The 21,996-nt window shown below is 37.4% G+C and overlaps 1 protein-coding gene across 1 annotated transcript in view; it reads left to right on the top strand.

Moving 5' to 3' along the window:
- Positions 1-21,996, top strand: part of sol (small optic lobes) — a 33,618-nt gene that overhangs the window by 5,467 nt on the left and 6,155 nt on the right. Inside the window, exons 3-17 of the mRNA XM_068766865.1 lie at positions 3,025-3,080; positions 4,252-5,506; positions 6,838-6,996; positions 7,229-7,359; positions 8,290-8,413; positions 8,814-8,935; positions 9,747-9,837; positions 10,979-11,121; positions 12,753-12,865; positions 14,274-14,454; positions 15,716-15,915; positions 17,142-17,238; positions 18,461-18,645; positions 19,145-19,416; positions 21,512-21,676. Coding sequence (XP_068622966.1) covers positions 3,025-3,080; positions 4,252-5,506; positions 6,838-6,996; positions 7,229-7,359; positions 8,290-8,413; positions 8,814-8,935; positions 9,747-9,837; positions 10,979-11,121; positions 12,753-12,865; positions 14,274-14,454; positions 15,716-15,915; positions 17,142-17,238; positions 18,461-18,645; positions 19,145-19,416; positions 21,512-21,676 — 3,294 coding nt within the window. The remainder of the gene's footprint in view (positions 1-3,024; positions 3,081-4,251; positions 5,507-6,837; positions 6,997-7,228; positions 7,360-8,289; positions 8,414-8,813; positions 8,936-9,746; positions 9,838-10,978; positions 11,122-12,752; positions 12,866-14,273; positions 14,455-15,715; positions 15,916-17,141; positions 17,239-18,460; positions 18,646-19,144; positions 19,417-21,511; positions 21,677-21,996) is intronic.

Here is a 21,996-nt window from a genome sequence, read left to right as displayed (position 1 = left end):
AAATTAAGAAAAGGATCAATATCACAGATCTAAGAGAGATGAGAGAATCTGTGTTTGGCACTAATCGGTGTAACATAACTCCTGAAGATGCCCCGTGGAGGGGTGAAACACGTGTTGAGTGATTTGGCGGTGGCGGTTGTGTGATTCGCATTGTTTGCCGCATACGCATTTATTAGCGGGCTGGCGGGCGGTGCACTTTGTTGCACGACTACCAATGCATGTGCGGAAGTGGCTAAATATTGGTTCTTTTCTTACTTAGGATGGACTTCCGTAAGGTAACGCCTGATTCCATTAAATAAATAAAAATTAACGCAGATAAAATTTGATAATAACTTTGATACTTGAAGAGCTAGGTGAAGGAATAATTATTCTAGGTAGAAGTTGATGCTGTTAGCCCGGAGGCTTTTATAGCTTCATCAGAACTAAGTTACAGAGCGGAAGGGTCCGTGAACTTAAAAACAAATCATAAGCTGGACAGACGCATTCCAGTTGCACGATGTCATAAGGCGAAGGAAGTGAGGAGATGAATGAATGGAAATTAGTATGAAAGGGAGCAGTAGAATGAAAGTAGAGGAAAGATAGATGATACGAAGAATGATAGAAGAGTATAGAAATAAAAGGAAAAGTATTTGAAAGTGATCATTAAAGAATGTGAAATCTTGTCCATGTTGTTATGTGCTATATTACTTTCTTATTTAATATGATAATTTATTAAGAATTATCACAATTTATAGCAGTTTTCAGTTTTATTTTATTTACCTAGGAATGCTTGGGATGGGCGAAAAACTTGTCCTCAAAAAAGGGAGCCATAAAAACAAATTATTAAAATTTGAGTATTATAAGTATAACATAAGGGTAATTAGCACAGATAATATTTAATTCGAGAATTATAAATTAAATTTAATGATAGATAAAAAATATTGAAAAAGTTATCAAAAATAAAAATTGCTAAAGACGATACATATTGATATATGGACCTCATTTTTAGGTGCCTTTCTACAATCACTGCCTTTACAGATACAAAATTAATAAATAATTTATTCAGATTCTATTATACCTTCCTTACTCTTCTTTAGTCCGTGTCAATTTATCTCACTTGTTTCTATTTTTCACATATATATACATGTACACATCTTTACAAATGTTTTTAAATTTCATTTTAAAGAAAAACTAAATACCTGCTTGATTAAACATATTTTAAATTTGAATATAGTTTTGGTTTTTCTATCATAAGTAAAATTACTGTATTTATTGTATGCTAATTAGATGGAAAGTAATGTCGCTTTCTTAAGTTAAATTCACACGATTGCATTTTTAAAAAGTTTTTATTTCTAATCAACAATATATTCACCTTCGTTATCGACAACCTTTTGCTATCTAGTATACAAAATCAACGCCGGAGCGGTAACAAATCAATCGGTTTTTCTGTGAAATATGTCGACAGATAATATTTAATTGTGTTTATATATGTTACATTATTTACCAGTAACTTCACGCAGTACAGTTTTCAGGGATAGATAGTAGATATATTTTTTTAATGTGATTCGAATTTTAAAAAAGAGAAAAAACTTTTTTTGCATATTACGTTTTTTATATACTGTGTACTAAACATTATTTGGCGGCAAATAAAGCTATACATAAACCCTTTTCAAACTTTCTACATCTATAACGAATCATCCTGTATAATTAAATTGCGATATCACGAGTGATACATCAAAATATGATCATTTTTATTTAACCCTTTGAGGCACGGAATTTTAGAAAATAAAAATACCCATGTTGCACAGAAATTTTATTTCGTTCAAAATTTAACAAAATTGCTTTGTTATTATTAATAAGGATACACAATGATATAAAAAATAAAAATTTAATTCTGTTATTAACTACTAAAAATTTTCGGTTTTAACACTTGATGAACCTGTCATATGATGATAAACCTTGCCAGCGCAATCGAGTATATTTTTAACAATTGCTAATGGTGTTGCTAATTACATTAAATAGTAAAGTTCAGAAAAAAATGTATGAGCGCGCAACTATTCAACTATTTCCATGTGAGTCGAAAAATCTCCCACCATGCGTTATTACGCATCAAAAAGGTGGGACATTTTTAATACCAGCGTGCCCTAAAGGGTAAAGTGATTAAAAATGAATACCATAAATTTATTTCGTCCGCTTGGCTGATATGGTCCAAGTTCCACGTATTTAGATCAAGTAAAAACTCTTGAATGCTATTATAAGATTCATAAAAAAATACTTTTAATTCTATATTTAAAACAAAAGAAAAAAAATCCTGTAATATTATCCTGATAACATAACCCTTAGTAGCCTGATTTACGAAAGTGATTTTGTGTTTGCTTGAGGGTCTAGATGAAGGGAAAAATAGATTTTTTTTTTTTTAATTTCGTTGGAAGAAATATTATACAACAGTAAAATACGTACAGCCAACTTATAAAAAAAACTAATAGTAATGTGAACATTCGTTTTAAAAGATTGGTATCAAAATTGAAACTCTAGGTTATTAAGGGTTAAAACACCTTTCCTAGATGGTGGGGATGATAATGGATGTGAAATAAAAACATCGTGTTCATTCATTATCACCATGCCTGTCGATAGACGCCCAATGCAAGGCATAGGTCTCCCCCGAAGATATCTCTGAGGAGATATACCATCACCACCAACCCAGGACAGCGGGTTGACGATCGTAGTGTGGTATTATGGTACACAGAGAAGGCTGCTGTCTATCCTCTGGAAACTTGTCAATCTGTTAATGCTGAAAGTATGAATTATACAAGATTTTATCCCGGGAATCGAACATGCAACCTATGCTCAAACAACAACCATTCTGTGGAAATCTTATTTGTGAGCATATGCATTCCTATATCATTTATGAATAAAGTGTGAACTATATAAAATTGTATTCCGGCAATCGAACCATGATGTCATGATAACATGACAGTGTGAAGAATATTAGAGCATTTAATAATAATTGTAATGTCATTAATATAGAATTAATTAAATTTTCAGACTTTCTGACGACGAGGAAGCTTCAGGGATGACTGACAAGGAAAAAGCAGCTCAAGGTATCGCTATGAACACACACACACCCAGCCGCACGCACGCACGCACGCACGCACGCACACGCACACAAATGCACACACACACGCACGCACAAGACACTCGCACATGCACGCACACACACGTACACGCACGCGCGCACACACACACCCACACGCACACACCCACACGCACACACCCACACACACACATATATGTAGCCATAAGTATGTTCATGTACGGTGTTTTTATGTAACATATATAACTCTCTTTCTTTTGAATTAGATTTTACTTTTTTATTTTATTTTTCTTGTTTTATTATATTAACTTGGTACACCTACAGATTATATAACATTTAATGAACTACCCTCATATTTATATACATGTATATATATATGTGTGTGCCCTTTTTGTGCACTCCCATACTCATACTGTGGACAAGGACTTTTATATTGGTGTTTTCTTATCACTATCCTCATCCATTCATCAGGCTCTATTACTCTTCTACCATTCTTCTCACATTCCTATCAATCTCTTACTATTTACCTACAATTTATTCATACCTTGCGTCTCTTCCTTCGCCACACCACTTCAAATCACAGTACAGTTTCAATTTTAATTTTTTTTTAATTTCTTCTCTTACACCTTCGTTATGTTATTACTATATTTACCTCCTTTATAATTATTCGGCAATACCTCTGAAATTCTGAAATTCTGGCGAAACTCTTTGTCTTTCATTAGAGAGGAGATGATGTCACTCTCCATCCTTCTTCCTTCCTCAAGCTCACAGTTTTCTATAGCATTTGCTGATACTAGACAGATATTTTCAATGTCATGCATGCAAATGTTCAGTTTCTGTTAATATTAGATTTTATGTACAAGTAGCTTGGGTTGGAGACCATAGATTGACAGGTGGTATCGAAGGAAGTCCGGAAGGTTGATGTAATTCATATCTATCCAAAAAATATGTGAGTTGCCTTTGTCCAGACCTGGGCGTCCTGTAGCTAAAATATAGGTGAAGTTATGTAGGAATAGTATGTGTAACAGATATTGTATAGATGTCTTCATTTTAAGCCCATAGAGGTCCACTGCAAGATCAAGGCCTCGAATCCAACGAATTTCCTGCGATCTTGACCACGTCCACCTGTAGGGGAATACCCATGACAACATTATTACATTATTCGTGTTTAATTTCAGACAACACCATGATCAGGTCCAACACCCTGGCAGTTCCTTCATACAGACCATCATCGAGTTACGCAGATGGTCGCCGCCTAAATCTAGATCTTCAATCATTACGCCTTTCACCCACCCAGCTCACGGACCAAGCTCATGGCGTCACCAGATCACTGTCGCATGGATCTGTGATCAACTCCCAGCAAAAGTGGTGGAACATTGAAGAAACTAGGGGTACCATAAACAGACCGACGAGTCTTATGGTGTCAGAGAGATATGGCTTCAACACCACCCAGAATAACCCACGGGAGTCATTCCTCCGTAGCCTGCACTCCGTGACAAGGAAACCTAAGAAATGCAACGAAAGCAAGTCGAACTGGGAGCTGAATTACGTCAAGGATTACCAGAGAGAACAGAGCAAGGCATTGTACCTTAAGAAATGGGCTTGCAGCAAATGTACCCTCGAAAATTCAGGAATCAGAACCCACTGCGAGGCTTGCCTATCCCCGAGGGTGTCACCACTATCCAGGATCTCCAACACGAGAGGTTTGAGTGTCACAACTCTTGGTAGACATGAAACAGTCAGTAGAGATGGTGCAACTTCTCTACCAACTTCTGGAGGTGTTATGATAACAGTTCCAGACTGGCCTCAGACCGGTACGAGTTTGGGCGAATCATTCCGAAGGTCTATATCAGCTCAGAACTCCCCTGAGATCAGACCGACATACAGACGCTCTTTCTCAGAGCATACCGAGAACAGACCAGTTGGAAAAGTCATATCAAGCAGACGCAGTTTAAGCGACTACCACAAATCCATAGAAGCGAAGGTAGAACAGAAGCAAGATGTTGCAGAGAAGAAGATAGAAGAAGGGAACATAGAGTTGATAGATAAAGAGTGTAGTTGGGATACCAATGCTGAAGGTGTGATATACGCTCTCCCAAATAAAGGCAAATACAAGGACCTGAATCTCCAACTGCAAGTGAATAATAATGGTACTAGATATTCTTATGTCTCCGTTCAAGATACAAAAACAGTCATGAGCAACTCTCAAAATGAAGTTCTCTATTCTAACGACATCAACGACGGTGACTACGCGAGGATAGATGAACTTCTAGGAGCGGAGAACTGCATATCACCAGTGAGTGAGCATCAGAACAATTTAAGAACTTCACATGTTAAAGAACCTAGTGGTAAAGTGTTTAATATGCTGCCAAGTGTTGGAAAAGTGTCGCACAATCCACGGGAGCTGTCGAAAGTGCCTTCTACACAACCCACGTGAGTATATTCGATTGCATATATATATGTGTGTGTATATATATATATATATATATATATATATATATAAATATATATCTGGTTTATTGGCCCCGTTTTTGGGGCCTGTCATACCCCCTTTTATGATAGGACAAGGATCAATTCTATTTATAATATTTTTATTCGGTTTGAGTTTTCTCATCTCTCTCCTTTTCTGTTCTTCACCATCTACATTACTCTCCTTTTATTCTTCACATTTTATTTTATCTTCTAGACGCAGTCTGCCAACCAGCCTAATTTATATCAATATAGATAGAAGTTCATACCTAGTAGTGTGAAATGAAAATTATATAATGTAGTGGTTTAAAAATGTAGAGATATGGTTTTGAATTATTTTGATAGTAAATTGAGAAGCTAATTATTGTCAAGTACTCTTTATAAAACTATATTTGTATAGAACAACTATTGAGTTTCTAGCCGGTTTAGCAGAGCTGCCTTCCGGTGGTAACTTTCTGTAGGGACAACAATGTTGACATTTTATGTTGATTGATTGAAGGTGCTTGTAACATTCAAATAAAGAACATTTTAATTTGATAATAAAAAAACTGAAGAAGGAAAAAGAAAGAAAAGCCTGTTTGTGATGTTGATAATGATGAATATAGTTTTATATTATACAATAAATATGGTTTGTCTTATATATATATTCTATCTATTTCATGCTTCTATCTTTATCTTTCACTAACCCTTTCGTTACCAGCGCCTGAGTTAGGTAGCATCTGTTTGCCGTTCCTTATATTGCATTGTTATTGAGTCTAAATGTACAATCATGTTATTGAATGCCTTTACTCAAAAACAATTCTTCCAAAGTGTAGCATGTGTTTAGAAACTAAAATGTAAAATATATAGAAAATGTCACCGGAATAATAATCTACTAAGGTTGACTAAAATACGTTTTACTTACAATTTATAGATCAGTATGAATAAATAGAAGTAGAATGTGCGTTGTTTTCAGTGCAAATTGCAAAAGACAGCAATCTGAATATGAACGTTTAAACTGTAATGTAGGCTTATGTGTAGATCCCTGTTTTAAGATTTATCACAGCCAAATGCATTACTAAGAATTATTCTAACTTAATTTTTAATTAATATACCAGTAAAATATTTAAATATGTAACACAAATGAGAAAATTCGAACATCAGCTTACCGTCATGCAATGGGCGCACATGCCCGGTTCAGTAGCGTCACTTCGGTGGAACTGCGGTAAGGAAAGGGTTAAGGAATCGTGATACTTGTTAAAATACTACCCGTCCCGCTCGCGCCCATAATGAAATGTATGTTCTATCTCACACAGCGCGCGTATGTGGCAATGCAGTGAATGTTGGTTCGCTTATAACGCGTGGGGCGCTCGTTGTGACGTGTGCCGAAGCGCGAGACCGCCGCACGCTGTCACTCTCGCCGCAGCTGCGGACCGGGATCGAGACCGGGACCGGGATAGAGACCAACGTGCAAGGTATGATTTGAGACCGGATTTTTATTTCTTCAAAATTTAGTTTGTTTTTTTTTTCTTTTTTTTTTTAAGGAATAAACGTCTTATTTAAAATATGCGTTAAATTTTAATAGTAGTAAAATACGACAAGAGTGACAATGTATAATATAACCATATTAAAACGTGCCGTATATTTTGAACATTTAATGGAATCTTCTTAAAATAAATAATATTATTTTATTAATAATCTTTACAGCCCAAGACCGAATGTATCTGAAGCTAGTGGTGGAAAGGAACCAAATCGAAATGAACCTGCCAAGAAGTTGCAGGTGCCTATCGCTTCGCTGGATCACGACCTAAATAGTGATGAATTGCTTTTTGCTGTCGGTTAGTATTGTACCTTATTACATTGAAATAAGGTTTATAATGTAATGAAATTATTTTTATACTGTGAAACACAATAGGACGTTGGTGAACCTTGTCGGTTGACGTAAAACGCTAAATGTGACTTTCATCTAGATCAGAGTTCCCTAAACTTTTTTATTCCGTGTTGGGTAGACCCCCTACTTACCTGATATAGATTTCCTGTAAATTTCTAACTGTAGTGAAGTTTAGTGTTAAAAACTTAAAGTAGAAACATGTTAATTTATACATTTGTATGATATACTCTGTTTGTATTTTTTAAAATATTTTCTTAGCACTTTCCTTTTGAAGATTCGGGAAACGAATAAACGTATTTGTCCCACATTCGTATTTATAGAGTGACGAATTGAACAAGTCAGTGCAAGGTAGCGAAGCTCTCAGACTGCGACTCAGGTTTTTACAAGTTCAATATGTATTGCGACCACAAAGCCAACATCCTACAACTTACTTAAATTTATTAACATATATAATAAAATTTTTACTTCATAGGTACTTTTATAAAAAATTTAAATGTTTTGATATTATAAGATAGTATGATGTAAGTAAATAGGTACTATCAGTGTATGTGTTGAGATCCAATATCGTGGACCCCCAAATTCTTTTTCGCTGATGTAGACCCCTTGCAGGTTGTCATAGACCTCGAGGGGTCGATATAGACAACTTTGGGAATCACTGATCTAGCTCTATTAGAAATGTAAAGAGTATGTTCAACAGTGGAGGTCTTATGGTTGAAATAATAATAATGATGAAGCATGAATTATGACGACATTGAAAGATTAGTCGCATACATCAACTAGATATAATTTATTTGGTATGTTTATATGTATTTCACTATTATACAGTTTCTATGTTCAAATGTAATGTTGACTGTATATTGCTCTTGTTTTTAATTAGTTTCGGGCACGGAGGGCGGTACAGGAGGGGCGTGGTCGTGTACGCGCTGTACGCTGGTCAACGAGCCATCTGCCGTCGCATGCGCCGCATGCGCAGGTTCCAGACCCGCTCCGAATGCGCACTGGTGAGTTATACACACCATTCCAGCTGTTAATACTTGGTTTTAGTTGAAGTTGATGCTGTTAGTTCATGGGCTTTTATAGCTTCATCGGAGCGAAAGTAATATATGTATTTATAAAAGGAAAAAGTAACCAATCACAGTTTTCAGATTCTTCTCGATATAATCGACATTTCGAACTTTGTATGTTTATGTATTCAAATATATTTAGACTAACGTCAATATATTGACTTATCAAAAGTGCTAAGTAAAGCTTAATGGAGTCAATAAATATTTGTTTTAATTACAATATATTAAGGCGCTTGTTTCTTAAATGTGAGAGTTAAATGCATGTATATTTGTATGAGAGCTACTCGTGAACATTTTAATAGAACGTTTTAAATGTTATAATTAAAATATATTGCAGGTCTTGCAGCTCTTGTACTCTGAGAAATCCGCTGTCGGCAACCCTGTGCCTGGCCTGCAAGACGCCTCCAGTTCCGAAGCACGGCGTGCCGAGCTCCTCTGCCGACCCCAATCACACAACCGGTATAGTGATATCAAGTTGATTTTGTATGATTTGTATGAAAATGTCATACATGAAGTTGAATTAATTCTTTTAAAGTTATCATCATAGTTTGCTATAGGACGCCCACTGCTGAACGTAAGGCAAGGGGGGGGGGTTGCCCAGATTTATAAGACTGGGTTGGAAGCCACATGCATCCAACGTCTTCGAGCATGCTTAACATGGTTACCTGACCACATCGTGGATGTATGTTGTAAGAGTGTAAGCACTTCTTTGGCCTCTAAAATAGGATATTATGTAGCATCAGTTATTTAATCGTTTATACGTATACATATATATGTATATATATGCAATGTGTATATAAGTGGGGGTGGGTCTTAGTGATAGTCGATAATTTAGTATTATAACTGATTTTAATCGATAGAAAATCTTAATGCGTCTTACACAATGGCGGTGTCATCGTGAGAGAGAGACAGCTATACTTCCGCATTCATCCATCCCTTTCATACAGGCGTCGTTTTGAAATCATCTTACACTCCGTTCAACAATTATAAGATTACTACATTTAGTACAATTTTTTGTCTTAAATATTTGTATATATGAGTATTCTTATATATATGTATGTGTGCATAGTAATGTATGTATTTGTATGTTTATTTATGTACACCCTAAACTGCCTTCTCCTTTATGTCTCTCATCTCAATCCAAAGGTTGTCTGGTAGATACCGCGTGTCTCTATATGAGTTCTGTTTTTAGTTATTGTCTATGGTATATAAAAGAGTTTAAATAAATTAATAAAGTGATTAAATTACTAAGGTGACTTTAAACCCAAAGGTCGCAGTCCGTCGCCAAGACGAAGTACTCGCCACACGCCCGCCTTACCTCGTCGTGGTTCCAGACACAAAACGCCACCACCGGAACCAAAGTGAGTTTATATTTATATATTTTTCTGTCTATTTTAGTATCAGTTGAAATCCTCTGGTACAATTTTAAATCATATTCATACATTTTATATTAACATTTTGAAGTCGTGTTTAAATTATTTAAAAATAGGAGAAACAAGGCGTTCAATTGAGACCCTTGGGGCTCCCTGTTGCTGAAGATATTTACCCGACTTTATGTATTGCTCAAGACGTGTGCCATATATATATATATATATATATATATATATATATATATATATATATATATATATGTATGTATAGTATATATATATATATATATATATATACTAGCTGATCCCGCAAACGTTGTTTTGCAAAAAAAATAAAGTTTTTAAATAACAAATGTAAGATAAGGGTTGATCGTAGAGGGGTGAAAATTTAGGTTTGTATGTATTTTTGTATGCTGTATCATAATAAAATAAAAACCAAAAAAATTGTCTAAAAAATTAAAAATAAAATTTAGGAGTGGACCACCCTTATCACTAAGGGGTATGGAAAATAGATAGTAGCCGATTCTCAGACCTACTGAATACGCATGTAAAATTTGGTAAAAATCGGTCAAGCCGTTTCGGAGGAGTTCAAGTTCGAACACCGTTACACGAGAATTTTATATATTAGATATATGAGTTAAGAGATACATCAATACTTCGCTTTGCGTTTTTGAATTTAATAAGTATTATTTTTAACTGTGCGTCATTAGATTTTCGAGGTTGCATTGTTTTGGGTGCGAGTCTTTAATTAATTTTAAATTTTCTCTTTTTTTTTACAAATGATGGCAACACTTTTGTTTATAATTGCGTCATCCTATTAAAATACGGGGATTCCCTTTAAAATCAAAAATCTTTAATATATATCGAAAATAGGTAAAGCATTTGACTTATGACTCTTCCTTATGCTATGCCATGGTCTACGATGTTACTTGCTTACCTAGAAGAAGCCTATTCATTATTGACTTGGTTGTTCCACTTCTTGGCTTTTCACCTTATAAAAGCCTTATAAAAAGGGATTTCGATTGTAAATCGGTGCGTCTTGTTCTCCGATAGAAGAAAGGAGATAAACGCACACATATTGAAATATGCGAGTTAGAAAAGGACAGATATATAGTTGAGTGCTTAATTTCAGGGGGGATACAGGTGAGTGGGCGTGTTCGGAGTGCACGTTCGTTAACTGCGCAAGCGCAGCTGCGTGTGATATGTGCCAGTCGCCGCGTAGCCGCCTGCTGCCAGCCGCTCCTGATCAGCCATGTCTCGACGATGACGACTCCCGTAAGCCAAATAATAATTTATTTATTTATCGAAGTACAGAAATGCATATAACAGTGATATAAAAATACATAAATATTATTAGTATCAAACCTTTTTTATTATAAGTATATATGTTATATACGTATGTATGTATGTCTGTGTATGTTTATGTATATTTATGTTCATTTGTTAGTGAATATGTATTTTTTTTGTACACGTGAACTACCCTTTATAAGTAATATTATCTTTTCCATACTATGGTTGTCTGTAAGAGATTGCCTTGAGTGATAAGATCGCCCATTGTACTTTTCTGTATATTATTGTATCTGTATATTATGTATCTTATCGTGTACAATAAAGAATATTAAATAAAATAAATAAATAAATAAAAAATATTATTGATAGATTTGTGCCAACAAAAGTACTGTGGCTGTCCAAAATAGGCTAGTTTTGTACGTACCTCTGGCAGTGAGATTATTCGACAGCATACAAAGTAATGTTACAAGTACATTAAACCAATATAAATTACGTTATCTAATACGAGTAAAAGAGTTATATTCAGTTCGAAAGAGACAACATTTAATTGCGACTGGAAAATTATACAAATTAAATTGTTAATTTATAGCTTTTAGTGTTTTTAGTCTCACATATATTTTAAATTGGTTTTCACGTAAAGAACAGTGTTTAATATATATTTAATGAAATCAGGCGTTACCTTGCGGAAGTCTATCCTAAGTAAGAAAAGGACCAATATTTAGCCACTTCCGCACATGCAGTGGTAGTCGTGCAACAAAGTGCACCGCCCGCCAGCCCGCTGATAAATGCGTATGCGGCAATCAATGCGAATCACACAACAAGTGTTTAATATCTTGACAAGACTTAAGTGTTCTATTATAAAAAAGCAGACATATATGGATTAAAAAAGTTCTAGAGAAGCTTTATTTGCAATTGGTAAAGGTGATTTAAAAATGACTCATCATGGGAAAGAAATATATATATAGAGAGAGAGGAGGGATGAGAGAGAAAAGTAGGAACTGTGGTGGTGTAATGAAATAAACGGATGCAATTTAGAAAATCCTAATTTATTGTTCACACAACCACTATACAAAGGTAGGCGTGTCGGAACGAGAGTTTATTGCGGCGCGCTTGCGCGTGCGCTGATGTGCGGCCGGACCGAGAGTGAGCGAGACGCGCGCGCCGAGCGACCGGGGATCCGGGCCGCTGGCTTACGTCAATGCGCTAGGGCGCGCATGTTGCCGCCGCGGACAGGACAGTCCGACGTAGTGGGACTGTTCGTCATAGAACTTTTTAGACAAAATTTAAGAAAAATCTTAAGCAAAATATAGCTATTCCGGGGTATGTTTCGTCATCTGTGATGATCTTCGCTACTTAGATATTGCTTGAGGTACTGTGGTAGTGATCGTGGTTTGGTCGTTATCCGACCACCCCATGCGGCTGCAGCCTCGTGATCGACGTCGATCAATAGTTTTTCCAAGTTATCATAGCTTTTCCTTTTTGCATTTGGGCATTAGGTGATAAGGCGAGTGGACACCCATTCCATTTACAGATCGTACGAAAAATTATTATAAAAGGGTCGCGATCCCCAATAACGAGATGTAAAACATGTAAAAGTTAACCCTTGGATTCCCCAGCGGACGGATCTGATGCTGAACGTCAAGAGAGCACACCCATGGAGATACTACGGCTGCGAGAAGAGAGTCACGCGTGGACGCAGTGGCAGGAAGTCCTCGCTCAGTGTTCTGCGGTAAGAATAAATTGAAACCCGTTGTTATAAGGAATTGTTTACATGAAATAATAATTTAGGTTTAAAATAACGTAAAGGTAAACAGGGAATTGTGCAGTCGTTTAACCCGTATATAACTTAGATTATTGATGAACTTATGTATAGTAGGATATACATGGCGTATTGGTGATGATCTGCAGTATAGCTGTGTTGGAGGTGATGAAGGACGTTGTCTTGGAGAGGAAAATGTGATGAGTAAGCATATAGGCTTACTAGGTCGCATAACGTTGGATTGAAAAGTTAAAGTGGCAGAAGCCAGACCGAAAAAAGCCTTAAGGTTCTAAAGTGGAAATTATTGACCAGCAAAAGTAGCGAAGGAAATCCATCTATATCTATAACCTTAAAATTGTTGAAAGACCGGATGCAGCCCGATTCCAATTGGTCTTAGAAATGTATCAAAGCCTACATCCAGCTGTGGACATCTTGCAGGTGAAATGATGATGACAATTAGCATATAAGAGAATGTCCCATAAATCAACGTTAAATTTAATTCGTGCGATAGCTTCGGGAGGAGACCACAAACCGCCAGGGTCGGTGAACCTTGTTGTTTAAAATAGCAATTCGGGAGGACGGTGAAGAATAAGAGGGAAGGAATGAAAGATATGACATAAGGAGAATAATTCAGAGATACTAGGAAGAAGGATATACGAAGAATGTGAATAAATGATTGAGTAAAAACTGTCCCTGTGAATGTGAATTGTATGACAGATTTCCAATAGCGGGGACCAAAATAAGACAGATTGGAAGTGGTCTGCATTCAGCGTTTTATGACGACCTTTATGTGGTAAAAACATTTTCTGTCCACTTTGTGGTTTGACCTACTATAGAGGACTAGTTCTTAAACCTTTTCTAAAAACTAAACGCAAAAATATATTTGTGTACCACTCTGTTGTTAATGTTTTCTTGCTGTTTATAACTTACATAAATGACAGACAAAGAAAATACTGCCTGCAGATCGCTTCTAAACGGTCTTATCACAAAAATATAGGGAAGAGCTATATTCAGCAATAGGCGTCTTACGACTGAAATGATATTTAACATTTCAAAGGATTTCCCATAAATCAACGTTAGATTAGTTTCGGATTATAGGTGCAGGTCGTTGCCAACAGGTCTTATTACAAATCTATAGGAACGGCCTATGTGCAGCAGTGGACGTCATTTGAATGAAATGATAGGAATGATGATTCTTAACATTTCAAAGCATTTCCGATAAATCAACGTTAGGTTAAATTCGTGAGATAGGTCGTTTGTCGTCGGTGATTGGTTAGGTTAGTTTCGGGTGATCTACGGGAGGGGCCTATTTCCACCAGTGGATGTCGTACGACGGAAATTATGAAGTCGTGGTGATGACTTACGATTGTTTTCACAGACGGGCGAACCGTACGTAGACGAGTCATTTCCTGCAGCGGCGCGGTCTTTGTACTACGGAGGCGCTGGTGAAGGAGGGGCTGCAGCCCGCTGGCTGCGACCACACCAGATACACGTGGACGCGGACCCTCGGCTGCCATGGGTCGTCTTCCGTGAACCTCGGCCCTCCGATATCTCACAAGGTAAATTTATTTAAAATTACGATATGTAATATATTGTTGGCAGCTCTATAGTTATAAGCCGTGTTTAAGTAGTCATGCTTTACAAATAGGCATCATTTCGGTATAAATTAGTAATCCTTCACGATTAGGCATCAGTTTCGGTATGAAATAGAAATCCTACACGAGTAGGCATCAGTTTCGGTATAAGGTAGTAATCCTACACGAGTAGTCATTAGTTTTGGTATAAAGTAGTTATCCTTCATGAGTAGGCATCAGTTTCGGTATAAAGTAGTAATCCTACACGAGTAGGCATCAGTTTCGGTATAAAGTAGTAATCCTACACGAGTAGGCATCAGTTTCGGTATAAAGTAGTAATCCTACACGAGTAGGCATCAGTTTCGGTATAAAGTAGTAATCCTACATGAGTAGGCATCAGTTTCGGTATAAAGTAGTAATCCTACACGACTAGGCATCAGTTTTGGTATAAAGTAGTAATCCTACACGAGTAGGCATCAGTTTCGGTATAAAGTAGTAATCCTTCACGAGTAGGCATCAGTTTCGGTATACAGAAGTAATCCTTCACGAGTAAGCTTCAGTTTCGGTATAAAGTAGTAATCCTACAAGAGTAGGTATCAGTTTCGGTATAAAGTAGTAATCCTTCACGAGTAGGCATCAGTTTCGGTATAAAGTAATAATCCTACACGAGTAGGCATCAGTTTCGGTATAGAGTAGTAATCCTTCACGAGTAAGCATCAGTTTCGGTATAAAGTAGTAATGCTACACGAGTAGGCATCAGTTTCGGTATAAAGTAGTAATGCTACACGAGTAGGCATCAGTTTCGGTATAAAGTAGTAATGCTACACGAGTAGGCATCAGTTTCGGTATAAAGTAGTAATGCTACACGAGTAGGCATCAGTTTCGGTATAAAATAGTAATCCTTCACGAGTAAGCATCAGTTTCGGTATAGAGTAGTAATCCTTCACGAGTAAGCATCAGTTTCGGTATAGAGTAGTAATCCTTCACGAGTAAGCATCAGTTTCGGTATAAAGTAGTAATGCTACACGAGTAGGCATCAGTTTCGGTATAAAGTAGTAATGCTACACGAGTAGGCATCAGTTTCGGTATAAATTAGTAATCCTTCACGAGTTGGCATCAGTTTCGGTATAAAGTAGGAATCGGTCAATAATAGGCATCAGGTTAGGTATAAAGTATTAATCCATCATAAATAGGCATTAGTTTCATTATAACTGTAAGTTGCTATGAATCTATGTTCCTTTTCCAGGTGTGCTAGGTAACTGCTGGCTACTGTCAGCACTTGCAGTGTTGGCGGAGCGGTCAGCTCTGGTTCGGGGTGTCCTGGTGCGAGGAGAGCCTGCTCGAGGTGCTTACCAGCTTCGTCTTTGTAAGGACGGTCGTTGGCTAACCGTCACCGTCGATGACCTGCTTCCTTGCAATAAGAAGGGCCAGCTCGTTTATTCGCAGGTAACATGATAATATTGTGGATGATACAGGGTGTTTTAGAAATGGCGAGTGACGTTGTACGTCGGAATGAGAGGTCAGGTCATCAAATATTTAATTTAGAGTGCAGGAGTTTTTATAAGTCTGTGGCCCAATGTTGGGCAAGTAGTACAAAGGATCCGTTAAGACTCAAGTCCTTTGGACATATGACCAGTGATGAGGACTCAATGGAACATGCATGGTGCAAGGGAATGTGGAAGGCAAGCGATCTTGTGGTCAAATCAAAACTGTCAGGAAATGAATTGTCTTACTCTACCAAATATAAAGTTGCTTGGCGACGGTTAGAGCAGCATGGGCAGCAGAACCGGCTGGAATATGACCACGACCACTATGACAAGAGTGCATGTATGAGAAGGTTGTATTCAGTTATAGATAGGTCGTGACTTTCTCTAATACAGAGTTCCCCAAACTTTTTTGTGTCGTAGACCCCTTGCCATGTTTTTCCGTGTTGGGTAGACCCCCTTCTTACCTGATATTGATTTCCTATAAATTTCTAACTGTAGTGAAGTTTAGTGTTAAAAACTTAAAGTAAAATCACATGTTAATTTATACATTTATTAATTGAATTTATATTAAAACTACTCAAAATAAAAATTTTGTATCTGTTATGTAAAATATATGTAACATAAAATAAACATAAAATAAACTATAAATAAAATAACATAGGCAATAATTTTTTTACTTCATAGGTATTTTTATAAATAATGTAAATGTTTTGATATTATAAGATAGTATGATGTAAGTAAATAGGTTAGGTTAGGTTAGTAAAATCAGTGTATGTGTTGAGATTCACTATCGTGGACCACTATTTTCATTTCATGGACCCCCAAATTATTTTTCGCTGACGTAGACCCCTTGCAGGTTGTCATAGACCTCTTGGGGTCGATATAGACCACTTTGGGAATCACTGCTCAAACGGATTAATGTAGTGCCTTATTTTATTAGTCGTTTGCTCTTATCAGAGATATAGCTAATATACGTATATATGCACTGTAATAAACATTACGCTCATTATGTATGTATGGGTAGATGTATGATTGTATGGGTGGATGTATGATTGTATGGAATGTCCCAGCTGATGAATTCTGATCTTATCCCTTCTTTTCTTGGTCCTTGTGTGATCTTCAGCTTTGCTATAAGGATTTTCAGCAATATATATTTTGTAACATTTGATGAACATGTTGTAACAGGCGAAAAGGAAGCAGCTATGGGTGCCGTTAATAGAAAAGGCTGTAGCAAAGCTGCACGGATGCTACGAGGCCCTCGTGTCGGGCAGAGCTATTGAAGGTAATTATTCTTTTTTTCAGCGAATAGATGCCCACTGCTGGGCATAGACCTCATTCAAACATCGCCATGGTACTACTTTTTTTGTCTTTAATTTTTCGTCGGTATTTATTACTACAAAGTATGATGATATAGACCAGCGGTAGAGGATTGTGCCTTGCGATCGTGGGACGCGAGTTTGATTCCCGGAAAACAATCTAGCGTAATTCACACTTTGTGCATTAATTATATAGTATCGTCACTGCCCAAAAACAAGTTTACAGAAGATGGACACCAGCTTCCTCTGCGTACCATACTATCACAATGCGATCGACCCGCCAGTCAAGAGGCGATTGTTATATCCTCTATTACTTATTATTTATTTCCATAAAAACGAGAATTATAAATTCATTTATGAATTACAAAAGTAATTTACAATCATGTTGAGATAAATTGAATTTTATATATACACATACATACATATATATACACATACATACATGTATATATATATATACATATATATATATATATATATGCATTTCATATTCGCTCCCTTTCTCTCGCTGATCACTCATAAGTCTTTGTATTTTCTTTTCTCTGTTTAAAAATATTATTTAAAACCGGTTAAAACGTTATTATTGAGATGAAAAAACGGGAACGAAATTTTGAATAGAAATACCTATACATAGTGTTTAGAAACGTTGGAAAAAATTTAATATTATATAGTATTTTATTACGAAAATCTACGTTTCTTCCTGCATTTCCTCCACGATTATAATACTGTGCGAAGCAGAAGTAAAAAATAAAAAAGATAACAAAATAAATAGTAACTTGACGCTTATGAAATGTGTTCCGGACTAAAATACCAGGCTCTCCACCATCTGCTGCAAGCAGATTCTAGGCTGCTTCGACTCAGTACGGAGGCAACAAGAAAGTCTAGATAAGCTGGTTGTCGTAGTAAAAGCAGAAGAAATGTGACTAAGATGGCGATGATCAACCTGGTGGGCAGACTATGGGTGGTGATGGGCGTCTCAATAACAAAAGCACTCAGGAAACCAGGTCATAGAGACCTGAGGAGCCGACTCGTTGAATCCTTGACCAAAGCACGATCTTCAACAATGAAGATATACGTCTAAGAAGAAGCATTGTTACATGTAGTGTCTGTGTGTATATGTTATTATTGTCAGTTGTATCTTTCTCTTTCTACAGACAAATACTATTATCTCAACTATACATATTCCAGGTCTTTGCACCTTGACTGGAGCACCATGCGAGTCGGTGTCTCTGCAAGCGGGCGGGGCTGGAGGCGGTACAGGGGGCGGAGCCCCGCTGGAACAGCTGGACCGAGATCTCGTGTGGGCACAACTGCTGTCTTCACGGCAGGCTTGTTTTCTTATGGGTGCCAGTTGTGGTGGAGGGAATATGAAGGTACAACGAAAATTTATTATCACATATTGAAAGAACATATTTTATAAATAAAACCTTATTTCTCCTGCCATAATATAGCTTAAATTGAAATAATAGTAAGAAAAGATGAAGTAAAACAGATACTGAAATGTCTAATTGAAATAAATACTAAACTCAAGAACGGTGTATATATTTGTCTCGTAATAAATTAAAGAGATTATTATTATTATTATTATTAAACAAAGGCTATACTTAAAGGCATATTACTCTATTGTATTTCAGAGTCTGTTCACGATGAATATATTTGGAAATATGAATTGTTCTAAATTTAAAATAAACGGATTTTTTTAAAACAGTTGTCAAAATAGTTACAACCCCACCAAGTTGTTAGTTTTTCTCGGTAGATGGCGTGCTACGACAATTATAAATGAATAATGATCTCATATAATAAAACTATTTTGACTTTGACATTGTAGTGTAAAAAAGTTGCCAACAGGAGTTAATCTGTTGAACTTTACAGGTGGATGAAGAGGAATACCAAAGACTGGGACTGCGACCCCGACACGCGTACTCTGTGTTGGACGTCGTGGAACTGTGCGGGGGTGGTGGCGGGGGTGAACCATTGCGTCTCGTGCGCCTGCGCAACCCATGGGGTCATTACACGTGGCGAGGCGCATGGGCGCATGCGTGCCCGCGCTGGAGCGAAGCCCTACGCCGTGCTGTTGCCCCACACGCAGCGCCAGATGATCGCGACCATGGAGTCTTCTGGATCGGCTTCGATGATGTTCTCAAGTCAGTTCCCACCTTCGTTTACTATCCATTTTAAATTATACTGTACAATTGTATACAAAAGATGAATGTCAGAAGAAAAAATGATTTTATAATGGTATTAAATTAAAAATTTGATGTTTCTAAATGGGACCTGATCGGTGAAGTGCACAAAATAAAATTAGATGAGTTTTTTTTTTAATGGCTCATAGATTTCCGTGATGTCGAACACCGTGGTCTTCATGTTAAAATATGTTTTAATGAAATCAGGCGTTACCTCGCGGAAGTCCATCTTAAGTAAGAAAAGGACCAATATTTAGCCACTTCCGCGCATGCAGTGGTAGTCGTGCATTGAAATGCACCAAACAATGCGAATCACACAACCGCCACCGTCAAATTACTCAACACGTGTTTCACCCCTCCACGGGGCATCTTCAGGAGTTATGTTATACCGATTAGTGCCAAACACAGAGTCAAATCACAGAGTCAATCTCTGTGGCTAAATATTGGTCCTTTTCTTACTTAAAATATGTTTAACTCTTCTTTCAGCTGATAGAGCTCTTTCAGTCCACTGCAAGATATAGGCCTCCCTGAAAAGATTTCCTTCGATTTCTATGTCGTCGGTCTAGACAGTGGGCACCTACTCACGCTAAGTCTACCTGCTTGTGGTCGCTATTTCAGAAAACTTCGGCTCCAGCGGTCATTGGTTGCAGAGCGATGTCCCCTCCCGTTGCCATTTCAGATGAGCAACTATTTAAGTTACGTCAGTGATCTTGGTTCCTCTGCGGATCATCCCATTTCTAATTAGATTTTTATTGAAGTGAACTAATGTATTTTAAATCATTGTTATCTAATAGATTCAGGCTTTACTTTGAAGTCTATCCTAACTAAGAAAGGGACTAATATATAGCTACTTCCGCTATGCAGCAGTAGTCGTGCAATAAAGTGCACCGCCCGTCAGTCCGCTGATAAATGGGCGTGCGGTAAACAATGCAGGCAGCTCAAAACGTTTGGACACTCGGTGTTTGGCACTAGTCGGTGTAAAATTACACCCGGGGATGCCCAGTGGAGGGGTGAAATACGTGTTGAGTGAATTGACAGTGGTAGTTGTGTTTCGACTACTGCTGTATATAATCATATTTAAACATTAAAAAGGTCGAAATTAAAAATACAGAGCGAGCTTTTTAATTTAAAAATTCTTCTTCTTCTTATCAGCTGATAGACGCCCACTGCAAGGTATACGCCTCCCTCAAAGGTCGCACCGAAGAAGCTGCACTTCTTCGCTGATAAATACGCGTGCGGTAAACAATGAGAAACAACTACAACCGTTAATTCACTCTACACGTGTTTCACCCCTTCACGGGGCATCTTCAGATGTTACACTGACCAGTGTCCCGCCCTTCCATTTATATGCTACCCCCTACCCCACTACTCAAAAGTCACGTGACAGATCATGTGAAAATCATTGTTGTCTTGTTTATTTTAAACGGCGCTCTAACAATGTTCGGTTTTTAAAATTACGTTTCGTGAGACCACTTCCTCATCCCTACTCCATATTGGCATCATCAGGTTGTGCGCCAGTATCTGTGCGGTTGCCGTATTCGCATCGCAAGTTTCGTTCGTGTGACGTGCCCGAGGGTGTCCTGTTGTTATATGAACAAGAAGACAGACTCGATCTTTAGCCCCTGAGACTTGGTGATGGCGTCTTTGAACCTGTCTTTGATCTGTACTCTTGGCTAGTGAGATCATTATTGGTCTGGGTGTAAGGTACAGGGTGTTTGTTTTGTAATATTCTCCTCAGAGCAAGGACCTTTGGTGATAGTGTCTTTGAAACTGTCTCTGAACTGTACCCTAGGATAGGGAGATTTTTATCGGCTTAGGATTAAGGTTCAGGGAGTTTGATTTGATATTCTTCTCAGAACAAGGACCTTTGGTGATAGTGTCTTTGAACTTGTCTTTGATCTGTACCCTTGGCTAGTGAGATTTTTATCGGCTTAAGTTTAAGGTACTGGGTATTTGTTTTGTAGTATTCTCCTCAGAGTAAGGACCTTACTTAGAGAGTGCACCATCACCTAGGACGAATATATGCCTACTTTAGATAAACATTTTTATATGTCAGATACTTTGACTGCATCGATATCTGCAAAGTACGCGTCGGCTGGCATGAGGTGAGGTTGGCTGGAATCCTACCCCCCATGTCGTCCACGCGCCATCTCACCTGCCTACTTCTCACCGCCACGCAGCCCACGGAGGTTGACTTCACGCTGTTTCAAGAGGGTCAGAGGTGAGTTGAGGTCACTTTAATTCTTGGTATTATATGACAATTGTCTTGGTTCAAGTATCTCTGGTTGTGTTAGATCAGATAAAATTTTTGGGATCCAAAAGAGGGGTGGGGTGGAAGGCGTCTGAATGTTCTTGATACAAAACTATATTATACAGGATTATAAACATGAGAAGGCCATTAATAAAAAAATAATTTTAAATCTTAATAGGCCAAAATAAGCATTTTCAATGGCGTCTTCTTTTATCACTGCAAGGTATTGATTCCCAAAGATCAGCGACTTACCGATATAGTAACTGTGTCGTTTGTCCACCTAGTGGGGC

Source organism: Battus philenor, unplaced genomic scaffold, assembly GCF_028537555.1.
Source record: "Battus philenor isolate CCGP_79_NKW_IND1 unplaced genomic scaffold, ilBatPhil1.0.hap1 SCAF_22, whole genome shotgun sequence".
NCBI classification, from domain to species: Eukaryota; Metazoa; Arthropoda; class Insecta; order Lepidoptera; family Papilionidae; genus Battus; species Battus philenor.
This window is presented reverse-complemented; position numbering and strand designations above follow the sequence as displayed.